We start from the raw sequence: 27,874 nt of genomic DNA, 5'->3' as shown, positions 1-27,874 counted from the left end.
TTTATTTGCTAGTTTGACAAAATACATATATTAAAAATTTAGTTAACAAAAGTTATTTTGCTATTTTTTACCCTTAATAATTCATTAAGATATTAAAAGTCCTTCGTTCAATGAAAAATTATAAAGGTTATTATTAAAAAAATAATTATTTACAAGTCTAAAATTAAAATCATTACAAACATTTTGAAACATAAAAAAAAATAACAAACAAACAAAATGAAAAAGAGGGAATAAAAGATAAAGCAGTACCCACCCCCAGCCAAAGAATTGCAAAAAGAGAATATTTTAAAAAAAGAAGAGAAAAAAGAAAAAGAAGCACTTATAGCATCTATTCTTAGTCCAATTGACACATTGGCTTGGATTAGAAGACAAGCAAATGATATAGCTATGTGTTGGCAAAATCGATTCCTAGCGAGACTTGTTTTCAAACTTGGAATAGTATTCCCGTTTGTATTGCTCATTTTTTTTAATTAATAATATGAACCATAATTCAAATGTCAAAAAAAAAAAAAAAAAAAAAAAAAAAAAAAAAAAAAAAGAAGGAAAAAGGAAAAGAAGCACAAGTAACTATAAACTAAAAAGTTGTAATATTTAACTATATATAATTAAGAACTAAAGATCCCCAATTTACAGGGAGGGGAAAAGAGGGAAAGCGGTGTTTTCCTATATGATTTGGGCTCATAAATGATACAAAATCAATTTACATTAATGTTACAACTTCAATTACATTACATGGTAAAGCCTATTTTCTTGATTCTACTCAATATCTTTTACAGCATCCTGCACATAACCAGAGTAAAACACAAATAATCAGACATAATCATACCACTTTCTTTATTGTTATGACATCTTTATTGTTGTTATTCATTTACCTTAGCAAGCCTTGTCACGTATGCTGCAGCCAATCCTGTCGCCAACAATCCCAGCCCAAGAGTCAACAGTGAATTGTTTCCTCCGGTTAATCCAATATCCGATTCATCTTGCTGAAACATCGTATGCAATGTTATTGCGATTGGAGAAGAAATGGAATCAGACTATTTCTAATCTTGAATGCAAGATGATCACTAATAATTTCAACTTCGATATTGAAAACGCTAAACCTATAACAAAGTCTTAAACACTCCTCTCAAAGAATTCCACCAATTCCTTTCCGCTTATGATTTGCATCAAAGTTAGAAAATTTCATGAACAAGATTATCTCGTTGCTCTATTCAATCTGAGTAATGTTCAAATACTATTTCAACTGAAAATTCTATATTGGATGACCATTTGCTAGTAAGCAATCAACCAAGAAATTCACTAAAACTAGTTTCTAAGATGCAAGACCTTATTGAAAAGAATAAGAAGAAAATTTTAAAAGAAGAACAGGGCATATATTTAAAGCTATTGAGGACAATGAGCAAAATCAAATAAGCACGAAAAGTTCAAGATTATCTAATGCAGAAACAGTTTAATAGTGTTTATGGAGAGTGGCAGACAATGAAGATTGCGAGGGAAGAAGAAGAGTAGAACATTAAGTATAGACAAGTTGTAACTTGCAAGTGAGAATGATATGCAACTCATTCTGATAATTTTGGCAGCCCTACATAACTCAAAATTTGACAAGAAATGCTAAAAGTTGTAATTGCATTAGCAGACAATAACTCTATACAATTGAATCTACTTGTTAAATGCTAACTAAGACTATGAAATTGTTAGTTTAGTACTCCGTACTAGGGAAGAGTTAAAAGCTACATAACAAGGTCGACAACAAGTTTTCTCTGATATCCTAGGGGATAATTTATTCTTTTATTCGAATACAATCAAACAAATTAGGGCAGATCCCAACCTTGCATTATTTGTCTCTCCCATTTAACTTCAAAAGTTACAGTTTTACCAAAATTAGATAATCCATGTTCACCATGTGAATTGTTCTATATATTTTTCTAGCACAAAGTGCGCTTATTATCTAGGAGAAAGCTAAGGCAATAAATATTCTACAATCTTCAAACTTATCATTCCTGTGGCTGGAAGTTCTATTGATATTGTTGCATCCTACACTCCACCAAGCAGATTGTGGAGTAACCGAGGCGATTCTGTTCCTAGTATATGTCCTTCAGCCACACTCCTGATACAGTAATCAACTTGTGGATAACAGAGGCTCCTAGATATAACTAATACATCTGAGTCTCTGACATTCTTTTGCCTTGTTTTTTATTCTCATTTCTAGTGTCAAACTGGTACAGAATACAAATATCAATATGTCATGAATAATTGAACAGATAAAGATAAACTTTGAAAGACTCTGTGGATACAAGCAGAAATCACAGCAATGCAGAAAGTAAGAATAAACTCACAATAATTGCACGGCCAAATGCCCCAGCACTCACATAAGCCCATGTCCCTGGAAGCATCCCCAACCAGCTGTGTGACAACTGAATCTGAATTAGCAGGATATATTTCCACAAGATCGTGCATATAATTAGATGCAGTTAATAACAAACCAATGAAAACTGAGTTTCAAAAGTTTCATGCAAAGATAAGAATCTTAAACTTTTGAGCCACCAATATTAGGAAATATTATTAGATTAACATTTTATCAAGTCCTAGACAAATTTGGTTACTGTTGTAAAGGTATTCCAAAACTTCTAAACAAACTCATGTGAATTTCAGATTTTAGGATTTCGCTAATTCAGACCAAGCAAAATAATATCATGTCAGTGAAAACCTAGCCTTATAAAGCAAAAATGTACACTCCAGTTATTTAACCATCACCAGAATATCATTAACATATCAGCACCTAACAAGAGAGAAATTGGGGAAAGAAAGAGGAATGCAAATTAAACCAGCAATAATACAAAGAGTAACAATGCCAGACAGCAAGAAAACATTATCGGCTTCACATGACAGTACAAATAAAATCATACACCCACATATGCTAAGCAAAAGAGATACGAATTACACAAATTCACAAGTAAACAGATGTGTAAGATGGCAGATGCTTACAGCAAACATGCAATCAATCTCCAGACAAGACTAAAGGGACATCTCGTAATAAAATTTACAGTAAGCAACCAACTTTACTACTAACATAACAGGGTGAACAATAAGCAAACCTTCCCAAAACATACGGGATGAACTTAACAGATGTCAATCCATACAAATAATTGCCCAGGGAAAATGGAAGTAAAGGGCTCAATCGAAGAAGGGTGACAACTTTAAATCCATTTTCACCAATTGCTTTGTCAATGGCAAGAAACTTTTTATTTCCTTCAACCAGCTTAAGAATGCGCTCACGGGCAAAATATCTTGCAATTAGAAAGGCAACACTTGCAGCAACCTGAAAAGGGAAAAACGATATGACATATACCTCCCAACATAAGTTCAAGGTTTTTTCTGTGTTTGTAATAAATGCAAACATACAACCCAACTTACTGTTCCACTTATAGAGACAATAATGGTGCCAATTAAAGAGCCAAAAAGAAGACCTGCCGACATGGTAAGAGGAATTGCCGGAATTGCGAGTATCTAATGGAGCACAGGTAATTTAAACGTCAGTTGCAGCCAATAATAACAAAAATTACAGTTTTAGTGCCACACAATAATAATTATGGACATGGAATTTAGAGCAAATGCAACACAAATTATGTGAGATTTAAAAATAAATATTTTACCTTTTCTTATGTATAATGGTGAAAAGCACAATTTTTCAGTCTTTTGGGTATTACTTAATTGGAAAAAAAAAAAAAATTGGATTCCATGAATTGCAAGTGGGTGCAGATTTTATAAAAAAGCTACAAATTAATCAAGAGAACAAGACACAGCAAAATATAAAATGCTTACTTCCAATCCTGCATATACTGCTACAAATAAAGCATATCCAACTGGTCCATAACCTGTTGAAGATAGAACCACATGAATTTCTAGCAAGAGCATTCCATACAAGGAAATAAAACAATAATAAACTTTCCTTTATATACTCTAGCAGTATCTAAAAGTATATCTACAAAGGGGAAAAAACTAAAGTTTTCATATTGAAGATCTTGGACAATATATGTGGCATAATAGTAAGACAAAAATCTTGCTTTAACAGTCCTCAACGTACTACCCTTCACCTCCAACTAAGACCAACATGATTCGTCAAATATGACAACAATCTAAGTTCTATCAGAAGAATTCCACTGAATTTTTACCCAGTATAGCAATCCTTCAAAGAGATCATTTTTGATGCTTAGGTTTTGCTATATAAAGGGATAGGTAGAACAAGGACAATGTCACTCAAAGGAGCAAGGGAAGAAGGTAAGGAGAAGTGTGAAGCAACCAAATGGATCATAAAATTTCAACAAGTTTAAGAGAACAATCCGCAAGACAGCAATTCAACCAGCCATGCTTAGCAATGAATTCATAAAATGTTTCCATAGAGATGAGAATTGTCAAATGAATATATAGAAATACAAGAAAGAAACACGCAAGGAATCAAAAAAATCTTGGCCATATCCCCCATAAGCCAGCAAATGCATTAGTGAGGAAGAAAGAGCATGTCCAAGTTGCGACATTCAGAAGTTAGAAGTAGATTCTACATTGACTGAAGGGATCAATATGGTTTTAGCAGTACTGGATCTTACTGAAAAGTAGCCCTAAGCAAATCTGAGTGGGGGGGAAAAGGCAAATTAAGATCACTTAGAAGATATTAAATTCAGTCATTAAATTCTTCGATCTATCACTTAGCCCTTGTGGATAGACAAATTAAGACATTAAAATACTAAGAAGAGAAGTGTTAAGAGTTGACCAGTTATAGGAGATCTCTAGGATAACCTAAAGCTTAAAACAAAAGGCTAAAAATTTAGTACCACTCTGTCAGTTGAAAAAACACTAGAAGTTCTTAAATGGGTTTAAATTGCTATAATCAGAATATATCAACAAAAAACAGTCAATCCATGCTAATCACTATAAGAATGAAAGCAAGTGCTTCTTGTAATAACAATGCTTGCATTTGCTACTATCAAAATTCAAACATTACTCCAGTAATTTCAGAAAAATAAAGATTGCAAATAAAACAAATACGAATATAGAAAACAAATATCCACAAAATAAACATCAATTCTCAATAAAATAAAAGATGGTTTTTAATTCTTGGAGAACTTAACTTCATTGGAATTCAAGTCCATACCAAGTTACCGACCCTTTTAATCCGCACAAATTCTACAGAAAATTAACTAATTTCACATAATAATGCAATAGAACTTCACAAAGAATCTTAAACGCATCTGTCCAATATGAGAAATCCCTTTCCCAAAAGAAAAAAAAGGTTCAAGATACTAAAATTCCCATAAAAATCCTAAATGGGAATTGAATTCTTGAACACAGCATGGAATGTTCTAGACAAATATCAACACCAATAGAGTAGACAAAATGGCAAATTGATGAAGAACACCAAGAGATACATCGAATCCCCACAAAAAAAATTACCTTCAATAAACCCCGAAAACTGATTCAAGAAAGCATTGATCTGGTCCTTGTAAATATAACCAACGGCCGCAAACCCACCAACAACACCAACCAACAGGACTCCTGCCAAAATGGTACCCTTAACAGCAGTATCCCCTTCCAGTCCTTCACCACCATCACCTTTAATCTTCTCATCATCATCACCACTACCACCACCTTTAGGATTCAGGAACCACCTCAAGCTTTGAGGAGCATTGGTTTTTTGAAGAGTCTGTTGTTTCTTAGACTGTTTAAGAGAAGAACAAGGACTAAGAAAGTGAAAACGCCTGTTGGGTCTGAAACTATAAAGAAATGAAGTGCAAGAAGAAGGAGAAAAGTGGAAATTGGACGTTAGACATGGCGGAGGTGGTGGTGATGATGATAGCGGTCTAAGGGTAAGAAGGGTACGCATTTTAAGCGGCAAGAAGAGGGGGTAGGATAATGAGAGCCACTAGAAGTAGCTCTGATTGTTGATTTTGTTTTTGTTTTTGTTTTTGTTGTTGTGGAAACTGGAGAGTTTGCCATGTAAAAATGTCGCTGGTGTGATGTTTTGATAAAAGATTTTGGTTTTTTGGAACATATTTTGGTGGTTATCGTAGGGCTATTGGGTTTGACAAGAATAGTAATTTTAAGTTGCTTCGGTGTTCCCAATTGAGCCACGCTTTTATTTAGGGCACTAGGAATTTTTTTTATTTAAAAAAATGAAGTTTTTTTTTTTTTAAGAGAACAAAGAAAAAAATATTACATTTTATGACCTCAAAATTATAATAAAATAATAAACTACCTTCACTTCATGTTCTGTTATTCATATTATTTTTAATCATATTATTTTCAAAAGTTTCTATCCAATTGTTGTTGAATCATCCAATTTAAATATTTTTAATATATCAAAATAAATTCTTAATATGTAAATAATTAATTCACAAAACTGTAGTATCAAAAAATTTTGAAAGAAATATTACCTATCACAATTTAAATACTATGTCTTATTCGGCAATAGCTTTTGTCGTAATATTTAGATCAAAATATAATCTTTTATATATATATATATATATATATATATATATATATATATATATAGTGTTTGATCACGCAACAATGATAATAATATTTAGAATTTAAAAGAGCAGATAATCTTTCGAACATTTGATAAAATGTTAATAAAAAAAATAATCGATAGCTAATATAATTAAATGCTATTAAAACATCTAATTTTGCGAATTGCTATCAGACACTCGATCATCCATAAGCCCGACCATACAATTATAATGAATTGAGAAAATTCGTCTCTTCAATACTACCTATTTACCCTGTTTTAATACAATATCAACTATGAAAAGGAAGATATAAGATGATTGATGCATGTAAAACTACATTATACAAGAAGCATTTTACCAAAAACAGCAAGGGGAAAAGAAAGATATCCTCAAGTTGAGGTCCAATAAGAGGTTAAGGCCATTGATAAAATTTCCTCTTTGAAAATGCTTCCAACTAAGTTGCATGTTTTTGTTTTAGGTCTGCTCTGGTAAAGCATCAACTGCAAACACAAAAGGAATCCATACTGGGAAAATGAATAAACAAATCTACCTGCTCTGAGAACTCGATAGTGAAACATAATTACAAAATCATGTCTTAAGCAATGAAATCGCCTGGTAATGAAAAATTTACAGCTTGAAAACATCATATATGACCAAACCATGACACTCCAGGTATACAAATGTATCTAGCTGTCATCATGTTAACTCTAGATGCAAATGGTACAGTGGAATGAATAAAATTGATAAAATTAAAAGAATTTGGAGGAAAATTGAAATTTCATCTAAAGTTCTCTATTTCCCAGTATACACAAACCTTCAATTTCATAGAGTGAACTACATGACAGCTGGAAAAACAATACACTAATAAATTTATCATATGTAACTAGGAGCGCTCATGGTTTGTTAACCAAACAGTTCAGATAAATTTAAAACAAACTGGTTATGTATATTGTCTTTTTTTCTTTTTAAACTGGAACCAGTCCAACAATACTAGATACCCCTTGAAATTTGACAGATCAACTGGTTTCTCAGTTTCCTAACCAATGGAAATGAGAGTCGAATTTATTTATTTATTTAATGATAAATTTGATACTTTTCAAATTTTTATTGAAACTAAGTAAATCATAATTTGTATCAGCCCTATGTAAATGCAATCCAAATGCACATAATTTATATTATAACAATTAATTTCTCCTATTGCCAAAATACGAATGACCAAAATCCTTCTACGAGCAGCAATCAACTCATATGTCAATTAAGTAGCATAATTTAAACTTTTAGAAAAGTTAACATATTGGTGTACCCAGCAAACAAGATTGTGTCATAGACATAAGAATCCATATAAATCTCTCGAAGGCATCACGTAATAGAGGTTGATATAATGAAAACTAAAAGAACGGAATCACATACTTTAAGCAATCTGTGATTCTCTGGTTTCCACTGGTTGCTGTGAAGTGAAGGTGGGAGTTTGAGCTAGATATTTTCCATTGAGATCAGAACAACTCATATCCGATTTTTTCAAAAAATTCTTAAGCTGCTTGTCAAGATTTGTATGCAATGCCTGAGGGGAGAACAGATCTGGCCTTTCTAAGATTTTGACAGCAAAATTTGCAGCAACATTTATCTGCGAGAAGATGAAGGAAAGATGTGAGAGAAAAAAGATATTTTTATTTTCTCTAGAGTGAAAAGCCTTTGAATTTTTTTCCTTCGCATTCCTAACTAGGAAAAATAACTATAAAAGACAGAAAATTTGGCACAACAGAAGGTATTTTTGAATTCAGTTATGCATGACGATGTCAAGAATCAACTAGAGGTTCAACCATATTGGAACACCATGTATCAAATTTGTCATTTCATGGAGAAAACAGAAATCGTTTCAGCAATGCACAGAGATAAGTAAAGCTAATTCTCCATCTGTGATAGAAGGCCTTTTGTGCCTCGAACTCAGTAGCAAATATTACCTCAAAGATTACATTAAGAAACATTAAGTCGCTTGATTCCAGAAAAGCAATGGATTGCTATTTTTATCTGTGAAGTTACCATCAGTCTAACCTCCACAAACAGGCTTAAGTTCTGGCACTATGGGACTTCTTGAAATAGCTCAAGGAAGAATACAGAAAGTATTTCAGAAAATATGAGGGGAGAAGAATATATTTTATCAAAGAGTTTATTATAATATATTTGCTTTGGACAATTATTTCAAAAAGTTACAGGTTTGAAATTATCAAGTAGATATCCTAGAGCATAGCAGAGCTCTAGCCTTAAGTGCTTCAAGAGAAATTACTTACAAGCTAATCTTAATTCACCCACTTTTGCTGCTAATATAATTCATTGTTCTTTCTTATTTTTGGAAATCGTCTCCCATGAATAAGTAACATGTTAAAGACAAAATCAGATATATCAATGTAGATTAATCAAATGATACAAGGGGACAACTTCACCATCAACTGCATAGTTATGGGAATTGAGAAGGCAATGAATACAGTGGCTAAAACAGATCCTCATAACACTTATTAGAAAAGAAATAATGTGCCAAAGCTTCTATTTATGGGTAACTTTTTTTTTTTCCTGAATTAAATGGATAATGGAGACTTTTTTTTGGCATTCCTAAATTGTGGAAAACAAAGAAAAAGTGGAAAAGGTCAGCAAAATTATCTGTCTAAATCAAGAATCACATAAGAAATACAATAAATACATAAAACTGCCTTTAAAAAAAATTTTTAAAAAAATTTAATATACAGACCATGAATTAACCTCAAGCTGAAGCATTTTGCAACCAATAAATAGACTGAATAGTAGTTGTAAGCTTGTATTATCTGGTTCCTAAAAATTGATTCCATTTGTAAGTAATGGCAAAACTATAGAAAAAGACCCTGCATACATAAGAGTACATAATCTGTAGTTCTAATTTTCTACAAGCACAAACAGCTCATTTATACTCCACGACTACTATCAGCAAATAATAATTCTCCTGCATACAAAAGAAGGGGTATTCTTCAGCTCCATTAACCCAACCAATCCACAGCAAAGCCTTTATATTAAGCTCAAGAATGCTACACCCCGTTTTCTTTTCACTAATCAATTAAATATGTACAGAAGTTGCATAATAGACAATAAAAATGAAAATCACTCAATCCCCAAAACCAAGACATTTACAAAAGATTTACTAATGCTTACAAAAGGAGAAAAAGGAACACTTGAGACGTATTTTTATTTTATAAATAAAAGAGAAGCCAAAGCCAACATACCGACTGAGAAGCTGAATTGAGGAAAGCTTTTGTTAGAGGTAATATACAGAACCTGTACAACGAAGTTCAAAAGAATTACCAAAGAGAAAGGTTAATAAGTATGAATCCATAAAATTAAAGATTTTTATGGGGTTCTGATTGGTTTCTAAGAAAATGTGGGAAAAGTGAATGGAAATGGATAAAAAAACAAAAAGAGAAAGAAAAAACGAAAGCTTACATTCCGCGGCCACCTGCTAGAGCTTCCTCTGAAGGGTCTTTCCATTCATCAAAACTAGCAAGAAAAAACAATTTAGTAAAACTAATCATCCTTAATTATATTTCTGTACATATAAACAAACATATACAAACAGAAATAGATGGAGAGAGAGATTTTTACACCCAACCGTAGCGGCGGTCATACAGGAGGCGAGTGGAATGCCGTCTGGAGGAGGAAGAGGTGGTGGTTAGGGAGATTTTGGATTTCTTGGAGTCCATTCTCTGTCACACTGTGTGCTTCGCTAGTTAGAATAGCAGGGAAGATGATAGAGAAGAATTGGCCCTTAATACAAGTGGCCCAAATTGAAATCTAGGGACTTGATTTACAGGTTAGGCATGCTTAGACTACGTAAAATGGCTAAATAATCCAAAAAAATTTATTCATAATAATAATAATAATAATTAAATAATTAAATCTAAGATAATAAATACTCACCTTTGTTTCTCGAAAATAACAACTCATTTAGCATCGATAGAATATAAATATTTACCATGAATTTAGTGGTAATTTATATGTAAGTCTGAAATAATTATAGGGACTAATATAAATATTTAACATAGAATTCTAATTAGTAACATATATATTTTTCTAATTAAATAGTGACTTGAGATTCAAGAAAAAACTCTATATATATAATATTATTTTTCAAAAGAGAGGAGGACTCTTAAAGCAATAAAACTCTAAATATTATTAATCTTTCTCTAAAAATAATCTATGAACTTAGAGGCTATCAAGCATTATTTAGTTGCAATATTAAAAATTAGTTAAATAAAAATAGTGAAAAAATTATATTTAAATGGGACCCTCTTCGTCTCTACCCGAAAGTGTATTTAATGAGATCGACCGGGAAGCTTTTTCCACGTGTTTAACATGCATTGCAACTCAGCCACAGTCCATAGGTGAAAATTATGTTACTTAATATAAAATAGATTTTATTATTAGGAAAAATTAAAGTACGATATTTTTAGTTTGTGAAATACAACTAGTTCGTCCATGTCTTTTAGAAAATAGACTAATATATTTATAGTTTACTTTTATCAGATTATAAGGTCCTTCCGCCAAATTTTTGTATTTTTTTCCATTAAGTACCGTATGAAATAATGAAAATACATCTTTTATTTTTAAAAACATTGGGATAGACTAGTTGTATTTTTTAAACTATAGAGACCATGTTGTAATTTTTTTAGTATAATAATTTAGTATTTTTCGTTTGACCTTATAGTTTATTGTGACTTAACAGAAAATATGCAAAAATTTAACACAGTAGTATAACGGAATCAAAACTTAGAAACAAATTGATATATGTTAAAAAAGACAGGAACAAACTAGTTGTATTTCGTAAACTACAGGAATCGTACTGTAATTTTTCCTTTATTATTTTGCTTCCTCCTTCATTTTTTTTTTTTGAAAAAATACAGTAAGATCCATGTGAATTGCAAAATACCATTAATTTGTGCCTACATTTTTTAAAATAGATTAAAACATCCTTATAGTTTACTTCCGTCAGACCATAAAATCATTATATCCAATTTTGCATTTTTTTTCGTTAAGTACCTCATAAAATAACGAAAATACCTCTTTTATTTTTAAAAGCATAGGGACAGACTAGTTGTATTTTTCAAATAGTATGACAGAACTGTAATTTTTTTGGTATAGTATTTTAGTATTTCTCTTGTAACATCTATATTTTCTTGTTGACTCGACAGAAAAAATTATAAAAAATGGACAAAAAGACTTAATGGTATAATGGAAATAAAATATAGAGACAAATTGATATATTTTTAAAAAGATAGAGACGATTTAATTGTATTTGCAAAGTTCAGGGATCCTAATGTACTTTTCCCCTTTTTATTCTCTTGTCAAACAAAGCCTAAGAGGGTGTGTGTCGTTCTTATGGATTTGGCGCCAATTAAGATTTACTCGTTTACCTCTTGTATCTCACTACACACTAAATTCTCTCTTTCAAAGCTCTGCGATGGCGAATTTAAAATCAATTTACAGAGATCCAACGGTCCAAAATCCATCAAATTTCACGAATTCAGGTGCCTGGATTCTCAGGTCTCAGTCTCTTCTGTTTGATCGGTTTGAATTTGTTTTTAATCTGTTTGGTTGGTGAGAAGTCGTAGGACAATGAAAACATATTCTCTTCTTTTCCTTCTTTTCTCTACAACTGTAAGGGATTTCGTAGCCTTATATTCTGTTTGATCGCTGAGAAATTTGAGAAACACATTTTCCTTTTTGTGGTGTGATTTTGAATAATGTCGTGTTTGAAATTTTGTGATTGAGGCAATGCTGTTTGGTTAATATACTGCAGGAACTGCTGGAGTTTGTATGATGAATAGCAAATGGAAAGATGAACAACATCCATCTTTCATCAATTTTATCTCCTCCTTTCTTGCTGCCAATTGCTTTCGCCTCAATTTTGTTCCAATTTCCCCTGTAATTATCTTCCCATGTTTGTTTGCTGTGAAAATGGAAATAGAATGCAATTCTTTAATAAAATTGAAAACAGAGTTGGCATAATTTTTATCTTTTGGTACATTAAAATTCATACTTTTTTATGATATTTTTACATTCGATTGACTTTATTTTAGGTGGGGAAATGGCATTTTTAAATAATTCGATTAACTTGATTTTGGTATATCAAATTTTCTTTTAGTTAGTTCAAAAATAAAAATGGAATCTGATTTTTTGTAACCTAATATATCAATTTCCATTTCAAATGTGAAATAAACATGCCCTTACTCTTTTTTTTCTTTTTTTCTTTTTTTTTTTTTTAATTTGCTTTAATGGATTTATGTATCTTTAGTTTAATGCAAATTCCATTCCTCTATTTTAAATAATTAGGACTGCATTTTCAATTGTGGGGGCTTGTCAGTGGCATTCATATTTGTGACTAAATGGGATTGTGAGAATTCCATGCCAATCTTTAACAGGTAACACAGTAGTTGTTCTTATATAATCTATTGCTGTGTTTTATAGTAGTTGTGTTCAATTGACTTGACATTATCTAATTTCTACAGGGTTAAGAAACTAAAGTCGCAGTTTGCTAACCTTTATGTTGTTGTATCTCTTCCAACTAAGGAGAAGAATGATTCATTTGTTCGCTCTTATTTCAAGTGAGTTGAAATTTGTTCTGAAATTGATCCTTTTTTATTTTGAAATCGAAAATATACTCGTTAATTTTTTTGAGGTTAACAAATATTTCTAGTTGGATTCTTTGTCACTCTGAGTCTGATTTGGATATGTTTAATTTGAAGGCATGGAATGGAGGTTGGCAGGCCAACTTTTGTGCCAGTTCAAGACTTAGAGATGGGATTTGAAAAGATTGTGAAGATAGCACTTTCTCGTGGGGGTAACATCACGTTGCACAAGCTTCCTTGCAATTAGCTGCTTACCAAACTTGCATTTGGATGGAGGAATTTAAATTGGACATGAATATCATACATATGTTTTTCCTTTAATTTATAATATTCATGTAGGTTAATTTCCTGTTGGTGAGCTTAGGCTTCATGTTTTCATTGGTCGATTGGTCGATTGCTGAAATAGGGTGTCTAGTAACATACAAGGAAAAACAAGTATTAGCAGTGGCATTTTCAACCATTGTTTTTGAGACCTACAACTAAAATCTCACTTTAAAATGCCCCATAAGATGGTCTCATTTCAAAACCTATATCAAAATTAGTTTTCTAGTACCTTCATATAATTAATTAACTAAAGAGCAACTAAAAAAGGTATTGATGCTGCAGTTTCTTTTTTAGCTTGGATTTGATCTTTTATTGTTTGGTTTTCTATTTTTCATTGTTGTCTGCTCTTATCTCAAGAGACATTTTTCTGTTTGTTTGTTTGTTTGGTGTTTGTTATATTCACCTATCAAATTGGAGATAGGTTTGGTATATCAGGTGGCATATTGGCTCGGGAGATAGGTTTGGTATATCAGGTGGCATATTGGCTCGGGTTTAGTTCTCTTTGATAAGTGTTTCCTGATCCTTTAATAATTTAATAAAATTGAGATTGCTTAAAAAATAAATCATTCAATCTTCTGAAATCATGTAGCATAGCAGTAATATACGCTTTTTATTGTAGCATGCAAGAAGCAGGATGTTATGTCAAAGTTGAAGGCTGAGGTCAGTTGGTGTAATTCACTCTCATTCTACTTCATATTAGTTGCTAGTAATCTTATCTTCCACAACTATTTATTTCCATTATTGTCGAACTGCAACTTTAAATTTTTTCGCACTGCCCGGTGAAGAGGAAGCAAGCTGTGCAAGGCATGGACATTTTCATTAGAGCAATCACATCCATACCAGGCATAGATAGTCATGATGCAAATGCGGTAATTCTATCTTTTCTTCCTTAATTTTTCTTCTTAAAAGCATCCATACATTTTGTACTATTTTAAGCAATGGGTTAGCTTTCAATAAACTTCACATTATAATCTATCATCCAATTGTACATAACTTGATATGCCCAGCAAAATAGTGGCAGTCCAAGAATATAGGACGTTCATAATTCTTTGAATAAATGACCAAGACATGAACAGTAAGAAATGCGAAGTTAATTACGTCCCTGACCGATTCTTCCTGAAATTTTAACTAAGAAAAATTTATTTTGTGGCGTGCTTATGATAAGGTTTTGACATTTGAAGGCTTTCAAGCGCATAGTTTACAATATTGTGGAAGTGTAGAAGCATATTGATGAGTTTCGACACAGCATCTGCTTGACAGTTTCTTTGTTTGGTTCTGTGAAATATCAGTTTTTCTCATACTGTTTTATAGCAAGTGATGCAAGACTCTAGTTTACATGGCATATAAATTTTATTATCATAAATCAAGTTCTCACTGAGAATTAAGTAGTGGCTTTTAAGTTAGAAATGTCAAATAGTAAGTATCTAAAGCATCTTCATATAGCTGATTCTTGCTTTGCAATTGACTTTCTTTGAAATTACCAATGTGATTATAGATCTTCAGAAATATGTGGGCTCTTGAATTTAAATCCTTAATTTCCAATAAAAACCCTTCTTTGTTTCAGCTCATTCAAGCTATTGGTTCAATTGAAGCAATTGCTAAGGCATCCAAAGAGTTTATTCTGGAGAACACAGATCTTTCAGCTGAAAAGGCAGACATTATTGCAAAGTTTTTTAGGGATCCACAGTTTTACCTTAGCCCAAAAATATATTGATAGAAAGAAACAGCAATCGACTCGGTAATTTTATCGTATGATAAAAATGTTGAGATTGACGTCTCGAGCCATCCTAACTCATGGAGGATGTAATTGCTTTTAGAGCTCTTGCAGACTTTTGAACAAAGAGTCCACAGTCGAAGCTTTTCTTCAATTATTTCATTCTCACAGGTAAAGCTAATGATGCCATTCTACTAATTAAAATTTTTTCGAAGAAAATTCCAATAAATCTAAAAACATGGGTAAAAATCATAGTTTTTCTTTATCCACCATGATAATGAAAATATGATACAAAATCCATATTTCCTAATCTACTGAAACTTTAACGAGGAATTAGGCTTGCACAAGTTCCTCTACAGATAATGAAATTGTTCTGACCATACTCAACGTGTGTTCTGAAGATCGTGATATTGATTGGCCCCGAGGCAGAAACTGTATCTGGTGACCTATATTTAGATTGGAGTGATACCACATCCAATCCATGTCTTATAAAATTTATATATATATATATATATATATATATATATATATATATATATATATAAATTTTATAAGAAAATTCAATGATACAAATAACTTTTTAAAACTGTTTAATTTGGTCCGTTGAACATACAAATTCTACAAATTGCACCACCTATCAAGTACTTCAATTTATAAATTACATTTACTAGTGTAAATTAATATATCTTTCTATTACCTTGATATTGAATAAGTGAGATTTGGTTAAACTACACGGTATGGTATCCGGCTACAACCCGACTTATCTAGTTCTAGGGAGGCCCATTATGGGATCAACCCTCTCAATCCACTTTTCTCTATTCATAACGCCAAGGTTCGAACTATGGATATTGCTTGAAAGATCCAGCACTTCATCTCACTGGACCATCTACCAGTTTGTTCTTAATGTTCTTTAACATAAATAATTTTCATATTTTTCAATAGTTCAATAAAAGCTCTGCAAGTTGAAATAATCAAAACTACAATGTTTATAAATTGAAATTTTCGGTGATCAAATCAAGACTCCATTTGTTTTTGTAAAATAACTTGTAGAAAAATATTTCCATAATTTTCCATTGTTTTGGGTGTTCAAGAAAATAAATCAATGGAAAATATTTTCCTGGTCAAAAGAATATTAAGTCATTTTTTAAGAAAAATAACTTATCATTTTCGAGAAACGTTTTCCGGATATTAACTAACCTTAAAAATCCATATTTTTAATTTATTAATTATTATAATCACTACCACTAGCCACTATTTACCACCGACCACCACTGCCACTAGCGACCACCACCGGCCATTGGCGGCTTTCATAATTTATATTTTCTTTTGCATTCTTTTTATATTTAACAATAAAATTTTTAAATTATAAAATTTCTATTATTATTAATATTTTTTAAAGTTTCATGAGATAAAAACTTTAATATTTTTAACTAATTTTCACTATTACAACTAAATAACGGAAAATAAAGCATTTGGAAAATGTTTTTCAAGAAAAATATTTTCCATGAAAATACTTTTCGGTAAGTTATTTTCCTGCAAATTATTTTACGGAAACAAATGAAGTATAAGTGTCATTTAGCCTATGACGAACTAACATATCCGAGATTCGTGCACACATGGATGGAGATAGTTGCTAGGCTTGGTTCAACTCTTAGAATAAAAACACCATCAGATTTCAAAGTATCACGATCTAATTCAAAAATTTTACCCAATTGAAAGCATCTAGCATATTTTTCACAGTAGCAAGATCACTATAACTGACTCCATTTAGTTCGCCACCATAGAACTCAACAGTTACACCTACTTGTTCCAACACTATACAATGCAAATAAAAATACCCCATATAGCAATAATTGGATGAAATTCAACAGCGTTTTAACCTCACTGTTGAACTGTAGTCCAAAAGCATCAAGCAATGAGTAATGCACTTTGCAGGAAGAGTTCAAAGTTTGACACTTACTAATCACATCATGGAAACAGAGGCTAAAATATCGGAAAATAGCTCGAGATTATAAACAAAATGCAAGCATCTTATTGACTGTTGTGGATCATTCCTTAAAGCATTACATTTAACATTTTCGTGAGCTACAGGACCTTGGGCAAGAAAAAGAAAAGGAAAGTCAAACAGATGGTTGCAAAACTACTCTACCCCCAAGGAGTTGTTTAAGCAATTTAACGTTTTAAGAAACAATTCTATTTGCAAGGCATACGCTAGGATACATAACTGTAGCTCATGAAAACACAAACTAAGGCCTAGATAAAGGAAAGGAAAAAACTAAGTTTATTATGATGGAGCACCTAGATATGAGGCCAATCGCAATACATCGCTGAATATTCCTCCGGCTGTCACTTGAGCGCCAGCACCAGGCCCACGGACAATTAAAGGCTGCTCTTTATACCTTGTAGTAGTGAAAGCTATGATGTTATCGGAACCTGAAAGCTGTGCAAATGGATGATCTTTCTTATACCTTCGTAACTCAACGCGCCCTTCTTGTCTCACCGCGTCCACCACACCAACATATCTCAAGACCTTTACATTACAATAAGCAAAAAGAAAAAGAACCATCAAAATAGGTCCATTTCAGAGAGGGCAGATATGCTTCTTTTTAATTAATTAAAGTTCAGTAAGGGTGCATAACATGAATTGAATTACTATTGCCTCCGTAACCTTTTCTTGCAATTGCAAGTCATTACAAGAATCAGAAGCCATCATCATACGATCATAGATAAGAAATACCCTCAAAACATCCTAAAAGCTAAGGCCATATAACACCTAAACAATTGGTTTCAATTTTATCTTGGCTGTCCATGGATTCTTCAAGTTTTATGCAAACACAGTTTCCATGTATGTGGTTGAGATTTTAGGCCCAAGCTATTCACATGATTTAATCTGAATCCAAATCATTGGATGAATCCAGTATTGCGTACAAATCAAGTTTCCAGTTAGAATTCTGATAATTTAGGAATAGCGAGACAGGCAAGCATTTACTTACATCCCCAGCATCCTCAGCCTCTTGTCTTTCCTTCGCCATGTCTTGGTCAAATTGGGGTAGCCTCTCCATAAATTCATCAGCGGATGCACTGGCCTGAAGCAATAATTAAAACCATCAGACCAAAGACATAACTAGTATCTTAAGCCTGGTGCATTATTAAGATAAAAATATAATAATAATAATAAATAAGATCTTACTTTCAATGGTTCAGGCACAAGACTTTGGACGGGGATATCAGAAAGTTCCAACTTTAAACCAGATTCTCTGGCTAGAATTATCACCTGCATATGCAAATTGTATTTAGTGAAAGGAAATAGGTAAGTGCACTGCAGAAGCAATAAGGTAGTAGTAAGTCGTCCTGCCTATTGCCTAATTCCCTATCACATGGAACTCCTTCACACTGGTTGCTTGTTGCTGCTAATGAAATCAGCCCTTAAGGATCTTCTAACCCATCAAATCAGAGTATCAGAGAATAACGATGAACATACACTGACCCTTTAATAAAATTTTATTAACCACCCAAACTCACAGAGCCTGACTTGATCACCCTTCAGTGAGTAAGTCTATTTTCCGATACATTTTCCCAGTACATACATGGAAAGAAGTTGAATGGATGTGGAGAAACAAGTGGTGACATTTTAGTACAAACTTGCAGAACATTGAATCAGTTTAACAAAAAAATTTTAGGTATGCAGTACCTTTCTGGCAACATCTGTTCCAGATAGATCGTCCCTTGGATCCGGTTCAGTATAGCCTGCCAGCTTTGCCTCTGACACCACATTACTAAATGATTTTGTGCCTATGAAGTTGTTGAAAATATAACTCAAGGTTCCACTGTGACAACAAATTATGGGAAAGCTAGCATCAGAAGATGGACAATTGGAAATTATGGAATGAAAACAACTTAAGAAATTAAAAGGAATGTTGATGAAGCATTTATATTAGTCCTTGGGCTAGTTTTTCTGGCCACTGACCAAGTAAACAAGAGTTACCTGAAAATTCCTTCAATTTGCAGTATTTTGTCTCCAGTTTCAAGGAGACCTCTTAATGTACTAATAATTGGAAGGCCAGCTCCAACTGTTGCTTCATAAAAGTAATGTGTATAAGATTGGCGTTGAAGAGACCTCAGCTTCAAATACTGGATTTATACAGAAAAGAAGATCATTGAAACCCCACCATAAGACATGAAATGAAGATGATGAACAAGGAAAAATATAAAAGAGAGATGATTTTATAATAAATGATGAAACACTATAAAGGCCTTAACATCAACCTCTTTCAAGATCTTCTTTTCCTTAAATTGTTCAATTTAATCAAATGAGTCTTGCAGATGTTTCATTATGGATGTCGCATTCATATGTAGAGTTTCGTTAGAAGTAAAAAGAGTGGAACCAAATAGAATACAAGTAAGCATTACCATAATATAAGTCATGTTACCTGATCAAGTGGTCCAGAATTTGCCTTTTTATTTGGGGTAATCACGTGAATTCCTTTTCGTAACCAATCATAGTAATGGCTTGCAACATTAGAATCTGCTGTACAATCTACCAAAACAGTATTTGGAATAAAATGATTTCCATGCACATGGTGCATGAACTTCTCCAAGTCAGCAACTTCACCATTCTCCTTTGTAAGTTCTCTCCATCTCGACAAATCAATTCCACTGTAATCATATTCAGAGGAATTTACAATATTACTCACATACAAGTAACTTCAGCATGTTTATGGTTAGCAGAACAAATCTGGTCACAATGAACCAGTAAATTGTCTCCAATGGAGATAAGCATACCCAAGCAGAAACTAATCTGGCATTATTAAGATAGAGTGAGAAGGGTTTGGATAAGGAAGAGCCAACATAGTTCAGTTTTGGGATTCAAAGTATGGGCCCCAACAATGATACATTCAACTGCTACGTCCTCAATCCAAATTATAATAGCCAGAAAAATATAGAATTGCCATCATATATGGGCTTTCACAGCAGGTCTCATCCCTGCATGTCTCTTTCCTTGATCTCTACAGAGTTAACATCATGTATACAGTATTCATTATTTTTCAACGAAACAAAAAGGATCACTTTATTGTGTAAGGGATTATGAGTATCAACCTATTTATATTCCTGAATTTATTTTAAGTGTTTCTGAAAATGTAGTCTAACTTAATTTGATAAAGGTATGGTGAACTGAAAAACAAAATTTATTTAGAATAGAATATTCATGAACTTTTGCCCTGGGTTGACTAAATGAACATCTCTATCTAAAGGTACGGCGGTGTAGTTAGCTTGGACAGCAAGCAAATCAAAGTCATGTTTTCGGGCAGGATCTCACAATGTTACATAGAAAGAGTCTTATGCATTGTATTATACAATCAAGAACTTGACATGGAAGCATAGAGCTAATGACTTACGCTTCACTCAAAAGCATTCTTCTTGATCCAGTGATTCCCATTACACGTAAATCAATGTTAAATTCCTCCTTAAGGACTGCTGCCTGCAAAAGAAATTAACATATTTTAGATTGAATTATAGTGTATCTATAACTTAAAACTGGACTAATGTTGTTGAATTTGAAGAGACAGCTATGGCTACCAATGTTAAGCGGATATCAGAAGAAAGTGTCAAGAACATTTCCATTAACTAATCCCAATTTATTTGAACTTATCAGAACCTTCAGGCTCTAGTGCATCTCCCATATGGTACTTCATTATCCTCTGAAAGGCAGAGTTCACAGACTTGAAAAAAGAAAAAGTAGGAACCATTTATATCAGAAAGGTTTAAGAGGGATCTATTTAGATGATACCATGACTGTATTTAAGCTAAAGGATATCTATATTAACTTAGTCCTGCATTTGGTATACTTGCAACAACTGCACAAGCATAAAAAAAAATCAAAATAAATTCTGAACACAATAAAAAGTAAAAAGTCTATCCATTTCAATTCATCTAGGAAAATAACAAAGAACAAAGACGTTCTCCCATATCAGATCTCCTACCAGTATAAGTTACTGTTAACGTGCCTGATATCATATATGAAGTTAAGAACCCAACTGCAAAACATATCTTCATTTTGAAACCATTTTGAGACTATATTCATTATGCGATTTCTATGCTTATCCCGCATGCAAGTCAGAATTCTCAATACATGTGGTACTATAACCTTGACATCGATTTGCAATCATTATGCAACCACAAAATCGTCAGTTAGATATGCTTTCACACATCCTAGTTTTAGATAAATTAGTAGTCGAACTCTTTTATTTCTTGCTAGAACTGCTGAAGCCACAAGCATTATATTACATTAAATAAATTCTAAAGACTTCAAAATGATATCAAAATAACAAAATATTATTCATGAAAAATATTTCATGTGAGCATCAGACACATTCATAGAAAACACAAAGGAAATTCTAGTTCATAGATAGTCGAAATGTGTTGCATTATTGTTTTTGAGGTGATCTTATACTTTGAAATTGTTGTGTAAAAATAATTAAACTTAAGAGACATCTCAGCAATCTCAATGGAAGATTTTAGAATTATTAGCGAAAATACCACCTAAATATGTAAAAATATGGAAGTTTGAAAGTATTAGTGGAAACAAAACCTAAAAGTCACTCGCCATTTTAAATGTTTAAGATAAAAAATAAAAAATCAATAAAATTTTAGGGACTTCGGACCAATTTCAGTGAGATCAGTTAAAAGATTTTAATGGGGTCACCACCTAAAATGTTTGGAAAAATCGGTGTGGTCATGACTCACATGACTCCGTTCTCTTGTGTTTATCACTGTCCCTCTTCCTACCCTATCAGAAGTGTAGGAGCAAACATTTGATCTTTTTGGTATATTTTGGAAGTTGGCACTTAATCAACTAAGAGTTTCCTCTTTAGTAAAAGATTTCAAATCATCAAGATTATTTCCCTAGTAGCCCGTGACAAAGAAAGGGAAGAACCACGAAGGAAAGGAGGCAAATGCGTGTGTTGCCAACAGATAAGAAGACTAATAAAGATTTATATAACAACTAATAATGCACCTGATCCCTGAGCTGGTCAAGTAATGCGGCACCAATCAACCCAGGTCCAATAATCCCCATTGCTATAGTGGTTTTTGAGTGATAAAACCTTGAATGAACAGCTTTTAAAGCCCTTATACAATCTTCACGTTTGACTACCACTGTAATATTGTACTCAGAGCAACCTTGAGCTATGGCACGGACATTAACATTAGCCTGCACTCAAATGGTTGTTCAGACATTAATAGGAAAAATGGAAAGGGGTCAAAAAAGAAATAAGACCTGGAATAGGAAGATATATGAAAGTAAACAACCATTAATTTAAAATAAAATATAACATGCTTTTACCTTAGCTAGGGCATTGAATAGATTAGCACTGACTCCAGGAGTACTGGCCATTTTCTGGCCAACCGTTGCTAAAATGCTACAATTTGGAATGATAGCAACCTGAGAAGATTCAATTTATTTTAAGAAAATAATGTTAGTAAATAATATTTCAAAAAGTACGATGAACAAAATATCTTACATGTAAGTCAAAAAGAACATTATAAAACCCAGAGGTAAAATAACAAACAAGCTAAGAATTTAGCATATGATTATGAATAGGGAACTAAGCACATTAACAAGTTCATACTTGAAATTGAGAGGGATGTAAATAAAATACTTCAAAGTTCCAAGGGAAGAAAAGTTGGAAATATGAATTAGGGAAAAAAAATTGTTGTCTCTTTTTCTCCCATGGTTACTCTGCTTATTGGACTCTTTAACACTTTTCCTAGAAATGAGAATACAAGAAACCTTACCATCCTATACCACTATAGAAAACCAAACGATAAAAAAAGACAATGGCAAAAATCATAAAAATATCATATTAATTGTTAATAATCAGGTCCAGTACTGCAATTAAATCTAAAAGATCACCTGGGAAAGGCGTCCAGCATCCAAAGCTTGACGAAATCTAGACTGCAAAGCCTCTGCCACAGCTTTTACTTCCTTCTCAGGCACAGCAAAGCATACAGAATGCTCGCTACTAGCCTTCATTAGATAACATCAAGCTAATTATCCATATTACCCAAGAAAACCATCAAACCAAATATGCAGGATATACCTGAGATATCATAATTACATTAGCTCCCACATCTTTCACGGCACCAAAAATGGCACTAGCTGTACCAGGAACTCCAGCCATCCCAGTTCTGCAAAGAGAGAGAAAGAAAAAATTGAAGAACAACACATAACCATAACCACAGCACATAAATGAATATAAAATACCATGAGATGGCTCACCCCTCAACATTCACAAGGGCTACATTGTCTATTGTCGCAAAACCTTTGACAGGAGTGTCCAACTTCTGGACATCTTCATCCCCATTTATAGGACGGCAGATCATTGTTCCAGGTGAAGAGAGGTTGAAAATATTTCTTATCATGATTGGAATATCATAACGCATAACGGGAATAATAGTTCGGGGATGCAAAACATTTGCTCCAAAATATGACTGCAGAATCACATGAAGTTGATATTAAAGAAAAAGCAGCTAACGATTAGGCATAACTTAGACAGTCATAGGAAGAGTGCTCAAATTTACCATTTCCCATGCCTCTTGATAAGATAATGTCCTCAGTATCACAGCCTCACTAACTGCAGGAAAAAATGAAGAAGAAATCAAAGAAATGCAAGAAAGAAAATACTTTAGCATTCCATTGGACCTCAAAATTCATTTTTCCTTAAAAGTGCTAACATAGTATCATCCATAATTAGGATGGTTCTGCAAGAAAAATATTCTATGGGTATCCATTGTACAAATAGGACGTATCCACACACTCACAAAAGACAGAACAAACCTTTCCTGGGGTCTGCACTGTAGACCCCATCAACATCAGTCCAAATGGTGACTTGTTGAGCCCTCAATAGAGCACCCATTATAGCTGCAGAGAAGTCACTTCCATCCCGCTTCAAAGTTGTGGGAATATTCTGAGGTGTACTGGCGATGAAACCAGTTGCAACAATTGTCTTACATGGATTTTGGGAGTACCATTCTTCAAGTCTTTTTTCAGACTCCACAAAATCAGGATCAACTTGATTAGAGCTGGTAGGATTTACAATAAGCACTTCTCTTGTATCCATCCATCTACAATCTATCCCACTCTGCATAAGAAAGCAATTAATAGTTCTTAGATAATTTGCTGAAGCCACAATTGACAAGTACCTGCGTTATAATATGCAAATAAAGAGTGAACCTTTCTGACAGCATACGATAAAATCTGAGCGGACCACAACTCTCCATGTCCTACAACAAAATCAGAAAATGATTCTGTTGCATGACCAGCTGCAATAGATCAATTAATTTGTTAGACATGGTAGGAATCCAAATATGACAAGGAAAATAGGGCAGCGCCTCAGATTAATGTGAATGAAGACATTCTAAATCACACAGTTTGCATAAACAAACATACACATTATATGTGTTACTCCTATTGCATTCTTCAACAAGTTCAAGCAGCAGATCAGCTTCCTTGTTTTATATAACCTTCAATCTTATTTCATAATCCATAAAACATGGAAAAGACTGCATTTAGAATGAGTGCAGATCAGAATGGCCAGTAATGTGAGATTGAATGCATTACAAATGAGGAGATATGGCCTCAATGAACCACACCTCATACAATCATATGCTTAGAAAAACAAAAAAATAAAACTAATCATGCTGAATCTATGCTCTGAAATACAATCAGATGTTATACATATCAAATCCATTCACCCTAACAGTGTGGTCTAAGAGAGAGAGAAAGAGAGGTCCAATACCTATGTATATAGCACGAAGCATCGCTTTGAGGTTATTAACATCATGATGCAGCCGGGACAAAAAACTAGCTAGATCTTCCCCATCAAGAAGATCCATTGCTGTTAATCGATGCTTTTCAAAAACGGCATCAACAGCAGCGATATAAGAATCATCTCGGGATTGTGCCTTGTAGATGAGGTCATACATCATATCTGTCACCTTTGACATTGCTGACACAACCACCAACTTCCCTTCTGAACCATCATTAACAATTATCTCTGCTACATTCTTGATTCTCTCAGAGGTTCCCACACAAGTACCGCCAAATTTATGGACTGACCATGCATCACCTCTGGGAATGCAGACTTTTTCTTTGGACTCATCCAGTAAAACAGCTAAAAGCAATGGAGAAATTTCATCAAAAATTACAAACTCTACTTTAGCTATCAGTTACAAGCTTGTACATGCAATTGTAAACTAAAGTACAGAACAGAGCAGATAATTTACCTTTAACTGGAGAAGAGACATGAACACATGTTGATTCTCTTCTTCCCCATTGGGAAACAAAAAAATCTGTCCTGAAACATAGGCCAGACAAACTCTTCAGCACTTTGTTCACAAAAAATGGAAACTGAGATTTTAAATGTTGGCCTAATATGACAGTTCATAACTCTGAAATTGTAGCTTCACACATAAACTTCCCATGTGAACAAGACAGTGACCATATTTTCAAAGTAATTTCAAGTATGCAGAAGATTTACCCATAGCTTAACCAAATATCATTCATATCTAAGGGAAGGATGAATGTCTTAAGAGAATTACTTGATTCCTACCAATTTAACGAGAACAAAAAGTAAAAACAGAAGGTCTTCTTTCCAAAAACATAAGACACAAGTCTTTTAATAACTTTTCCATATAAATTACCTTCTTATATCAATTGATCTATATTGCTACATATCATCTGGTAATAACACCTCACCACAACCAACTAACTAAATAGCCAACACCAAATCATGCCACTTTCCTCTAGAAATTTAATTTGGAGGTCGGAATGACACGTTTAAACAAAAAATAGCTACTTTGTCTATAACTGGCAACTTAGAACTCATATTAACAAGCCACTGGACTTCAACACAACAATCCATCACGCAAGCTAATATCTTTGAGCATTTTAGTTAAGTAATGAGGTAAACATTTGTGGTTCCAAGAATTCAATTAAAACCTCAATTCTAGCCCCAGTCAACTCTAGTTTCTTCTTCATTTCCTTCTTTTCTCTTTCATTTCTGAATTCTGATGAGCAATATCCCATCGAAATTATAAGAATTTCATCGGTTATGACCTTTTATGGTTTTCAATTCATAGTTTGAAGCCTCTATCTCGTACTAGGAAGACCTTCAATGCAATGAATTCCCTGTGTGCACTTTCCAAGACTAAAATTAATGCTAAAAAGCTACATCTTATGTATAAATGAGAAAATTTTGAACTGAAATTCTACTTCCCATTTGTTCATTCTTATAAACCAAATCTAAATCAAATAATACTTCAAGTGAAGTAAAGCAACTTTTTTTTTTTCCTTTCGTACTTAACAACAGCCAAAACAGAAAAGTAAGCTATTTTAAGTTGCAAACATTTCTTACTCTTAGAATCCTCCATTTTTCCTCAGGAACCAAACAGAAAACCGAAAAGAAAAATCTAAAACATGTAAATGAAGGAAAACCTGAAAAGAGGAGAACGTGAAAGAAATGGTGAAGCGGAGAATCGAGAGGGAGAGATCTTCTTCTTAGTCTTGGAGTCGTGAAGTAATGTACTTGAAGAGGAAATGCACAATGTGTTAAAGATCGAAGCAGTGTACGCCATGAAAGAGAGAGATATGCAGGTCTGTTGGCCGGTTGTTGTGTTGTTGGCCGAACTTTATTTGGCGGCTTTTAGTGTTGTGGACAGTGAAGGTCGCTTAATTTATGATCATGATTGATGGGAGAAGGGATTAATAGCTACTTGCTAGATATCAGGTACCTTATATCGCACGTGCTGGGGCTTGTACCCACTTTTTTTTTTCAATATTTTTCTCGTTTTTTTAAAGATAATTGCGTTTAATAATTATATTAACTTTATTTCACAGTACTTATTATATTTGAAATTTTCACTTTCCTTAAAGAAAATCATTAAATTTATATAAGTTATAATAAATTATTGAGTAAATTGACTATATTACTTAATTTAATATTAATTATATAAAAAAACAATTGAATTAAAGTAATAATTATTGATCATATGTAAAGAAAAAATATGAAAAAAATATTTATTACTTTTTGAAATTACAAATATGACAAGTATTTGGAATAAATTATTTTTTCAAATGTGACAGTATTATAGTACGGATGTATTACTATCTTTGCCCATTTTATCTAATTTATATTTTCTTTTGTTTTACCGGATTTCTTTTGTGTGTGTTTCTTCTCAAATATTGCCAATTATCTTGTTAGTTGACCCTCTTCTCTTTTTCCTCTTAAATCCTTCTCTAAATTTTTCGCTTATAAAATAGAAAACCTTTTGAAATATTCTTATGTTCCTAAAGATGCTCAAATTGTAGAAACCTTTATGCCTCTATTAAACCCTTATAATGTTTATAGGATAATACTCTCACCCATAGTATTGGAACTTTAGTTGCCACTAAAAAACCTTTTACAAAACAATATGTCCAATCATCTATATTGAACTAATTTGCTCTTAGGACATATCGGTTAAAATTAGTTGTTTTGGTAGTTTTTTTAATAGCATTTAGCCGTTTCAGTAGTTAATACTTGTTATAGTAGCTTTTTCATAAAACGCTAGAAGCTAAAATGTTATAAGAATTAGGTTGCATTCGACAACAACTTTTTAAATAGCTTTTAGCATTTTGATTAAACTCT

The 27,874-nt window shown here is 32.8% G+C and overlaps 4 protein-coding genes across 5 annotated transcripts; 1 reads left to right on the top strand and 3 right to left on the bottom strand.

Annotated features, from left to right (window-relative positions):
• Positions 1 to 570: 570 nt before the first annotated feature.
• LOC105637954 (SNARE associated Golgi protein family) lies at positions 571 to 6,030 on the bottom strand. Its single transcript, XM_012221649.4, has 7 exons — positions 5,449 to 6,030; positions 3,823 to 3,875; positions 3,415 to 3,507; positions 3,096 to 3,319; positions 2,337 to 2,403; positions 873 to 983; positions 571 to 780 (listed from the first exon to the last, which is right to left on the bottom strand). Exons 1-7 carry the CDS (start codon positions 5,876 to 5,878, stop codon positions 757 to 759), a joined length of 1,002 nt encoding a protein of 333 aa, XP_012077039.1. The 5' UTR covers positions 5,879 to 6,030; the 3' UTR covers positions 571 to 756.
• A 648-nt stretch (positions 6,031 to 6,678) lies between these two features.
• On the bottom strand, positions 6,679 to 10,316 carry LOC105637944 (uncharacterized). The gene is made up of 5 exons (XM_012221638.4): positions 10,128 to 10,316; positions 9,969 to 10,022; positions 9,752 to 9,803; positions 7,914 to 8,127; positions 6,679 to 7,003 (listed from the first exon to the last, which is right to left on the bottom strand). The coding sequence occupies exons 1-4, from the start codon at positions 10,223 to 10,225 to the stop codon at positions 7,915 to 7,917; spliced, it is 417 nt and encodes a 138-aa protein (XP_012077028.1). The 5' UTR covers positions 10,226 to 10,316; the 3' UTR covers positions 6,679 to 7,003; position 7,914.
• Positions 10,317 to 11,875: 1,559 nt separating this feature from the next.
• Positions 11,876 to 15,345, top strand: LOC105640461 (DNA ligase-like protein). Of its 2 annotated transcripts, none has more exons than XM_012224779.4 (8): positions 11,876 to 12,049; positions 12,322 to 12,446; positions 12,855 to 12,943; positions 13,031 to 13,126; positions 13,268 to 13,362; positions 14,094 to 14,134; positions 14,260 to 14,343; positions 15,039 to 15,345. In XM_012224779.4, the coding sequence occupies exons 1-8, from the start codon at positions 11,983 to 11,985 to the stop codon at positions 15,186 to 15,188; spliced, it is 747 nt and encodes a 248-aa protein (XP_012080169.1). In that variant the 5' UTR covers positions 11,876 to 11,982; the 3' UTR covers positions 15,189 to 15,345. The 2 variants fall into 2 exon arrangements, with proteins under 2 accessions (XP_012080169.1, XP_020536659.1); XM_020681000.3 differs by having other exon boundaries at positions 11,927 to 12,065.
• Positions 15,346 to 17,197: 1,852 nt separating this feature from the next.
• On the bottom strand, positions 17,198 to 26,934 carry LOC105637935 (bifunctional aspartokinase/homoserine dehydrogenase 1, chloroplastic). Its single transcript, XM_012221626.4, has 18 exons — positions 26,683 to 26,934; positions 25,473 to 25,543; positions 24,986 to 25,360; positions 24,421 to 24,509; positions 24,025 to 24,328; positions 23,769 to 23,821; positions 23,467 to 23,678; positions 23,288 to 23,375; positions 23,101 to 23,214; positions 22,531 to 22,629; positions 22,204 to 22,398; positions 20,585 to 20,667; positions 19,619 to 19,844; positions 19,174 to 19,319; positions 18,880 to 19,015; positions 18,379 to 18,462; positions 18,182 to 18,274; positions 17,198 to 17,718 (listed from the first exon to the last, which is right to left on the bottom strand). The coding sequence occupies exons 1-18, from the start codon at positions 26,820 to 26,822 to the stop codon at positions 17,473 to 17,475; spliced, it is 2,754 nt and encodes a 917-aa protein (XP_012077016.1). The 5' UTR covers positions 26,823 to 26,934; the 3' UTR covers positions 17,198 to 17,472.
• Positions 26,935 to 27,874: the final 940 nt, after the last annotated feature.

Source organism: Jatropha curcas, chromosome 9, assembly GCF_041381405.1.
Source record: "Jatropha curcas cultivar XTBG-Jc1 chromosome 9, XTBG_Jcur_1.0, whole genome shotgun sequence".
NCBI lineage: Eukaryota > Viridiplantae > Streptophyta > Magnoliopsida > Malpighiales > Euphorbiaceae > Jatropha > Jatropha curcas.
Note: the sequence above shows the minus strand (reverse complement) of the source record. Positions and strands in the feature narration are given on the sequence as shown.

What these genes read in the sequence shown, in the direction of transcription:
- LOC105637954 (XM_012221649.4), bottom strand. Translation starts at nt 5,878, where the DNA reads ATGCGTACCCTTCTTACCCTTAGACCGCTATCATCATCACCACCACCT. An exon ending in GTTTTCGGGGTTTATTGAAG is followed by an intron (nt 3,876 to 5,448) that starts GTAATTTTTTTT and finishes TATCTTCAACAG; the next exon opens with GTTATGGACCAGTTGGATAT. An exon ending in CATTTGGCCGTGCAATTATT is followed by an intron (nt 984 to 2,336) that starts GTGAGTTTATTC and finishes ACGATGTTTCAG; the next exon opens with CAAGATGAATCGGATATTGG.
- LOC105637944 (XM_012221638.4), bottom strand. Translation starts at nt 10,225, where the DNA reads ATGGACTCCAAGAAATCCAAAATCTCCCTAACCACCACCTCTTCCTCC. An exon ending in CTAGCAGGTGGCCGCGGAAT is followed by an intron (nt 9,804 to 9,968) that starts GTAAGCTTTCGT and finishes TTCGTTGTACAG; the next exon opens with GTTCTGTATATTACCTCTAA. An exon ending in TCAATTCAGCTTCTCAGTCG is followed by an intron (nt 8,128 to 9,751) that starts GTATGTTGGCTT and finishes ATCTTCTCGCAG; the next exon opens with ATAAATGTTGCTGCAAATTT.
- LOC105640461 (XM_012224779.4), top strand. Translation starts at nt 11,983, where the DNA reads ATGGCGAATTTAAAATCAATTTACAGAGATCCAACGGTCCAAAATCCA. An exon ending in TTTGTTCGCTCTTATTTCAA is followed by an intron (nt 13,127 to 13,267) that starts GTGAGTTGAAAT and finishes TTTAATTTGAAG; the next exon opens with GCATGGAATGGAGGTTGGCA. An exon ending in ATAGTCATGATGCAAATGCG is followed by an intron (nt 14,344 to 15,038) that starts GTAATTCTATCT and finishes TCTTTGTTTCAG; the next exon opens with CTCATTCAAGCTATTGGTTC.
- LOC105637935 (XM_012221626.4), bottom strand. Translation starts at nt 26,822, where the DNA reads ATGGCGTACACTGCTTCGATCTTTAACACATTGTGCATTTCCTCTTCA. An exon ending in TGTCTCTTCTCCAGTTAAAG is followed by an intron (nt 25,361 to 25,472) that starts GTAAATTATCTG and finishes CATTGCTTTTAG; the next exon opens with CTGTTTTACTGGATGAGTCC. An exon ending in TATTCAATGCCCTAGCTAAG is followed by an intron (nt 22,399 to 22,530) that starts GTAAAAGCATGT and finishes ATTTGAGTGCAG; the next exon opens with GCTAATGTTAATGTCCGTGC.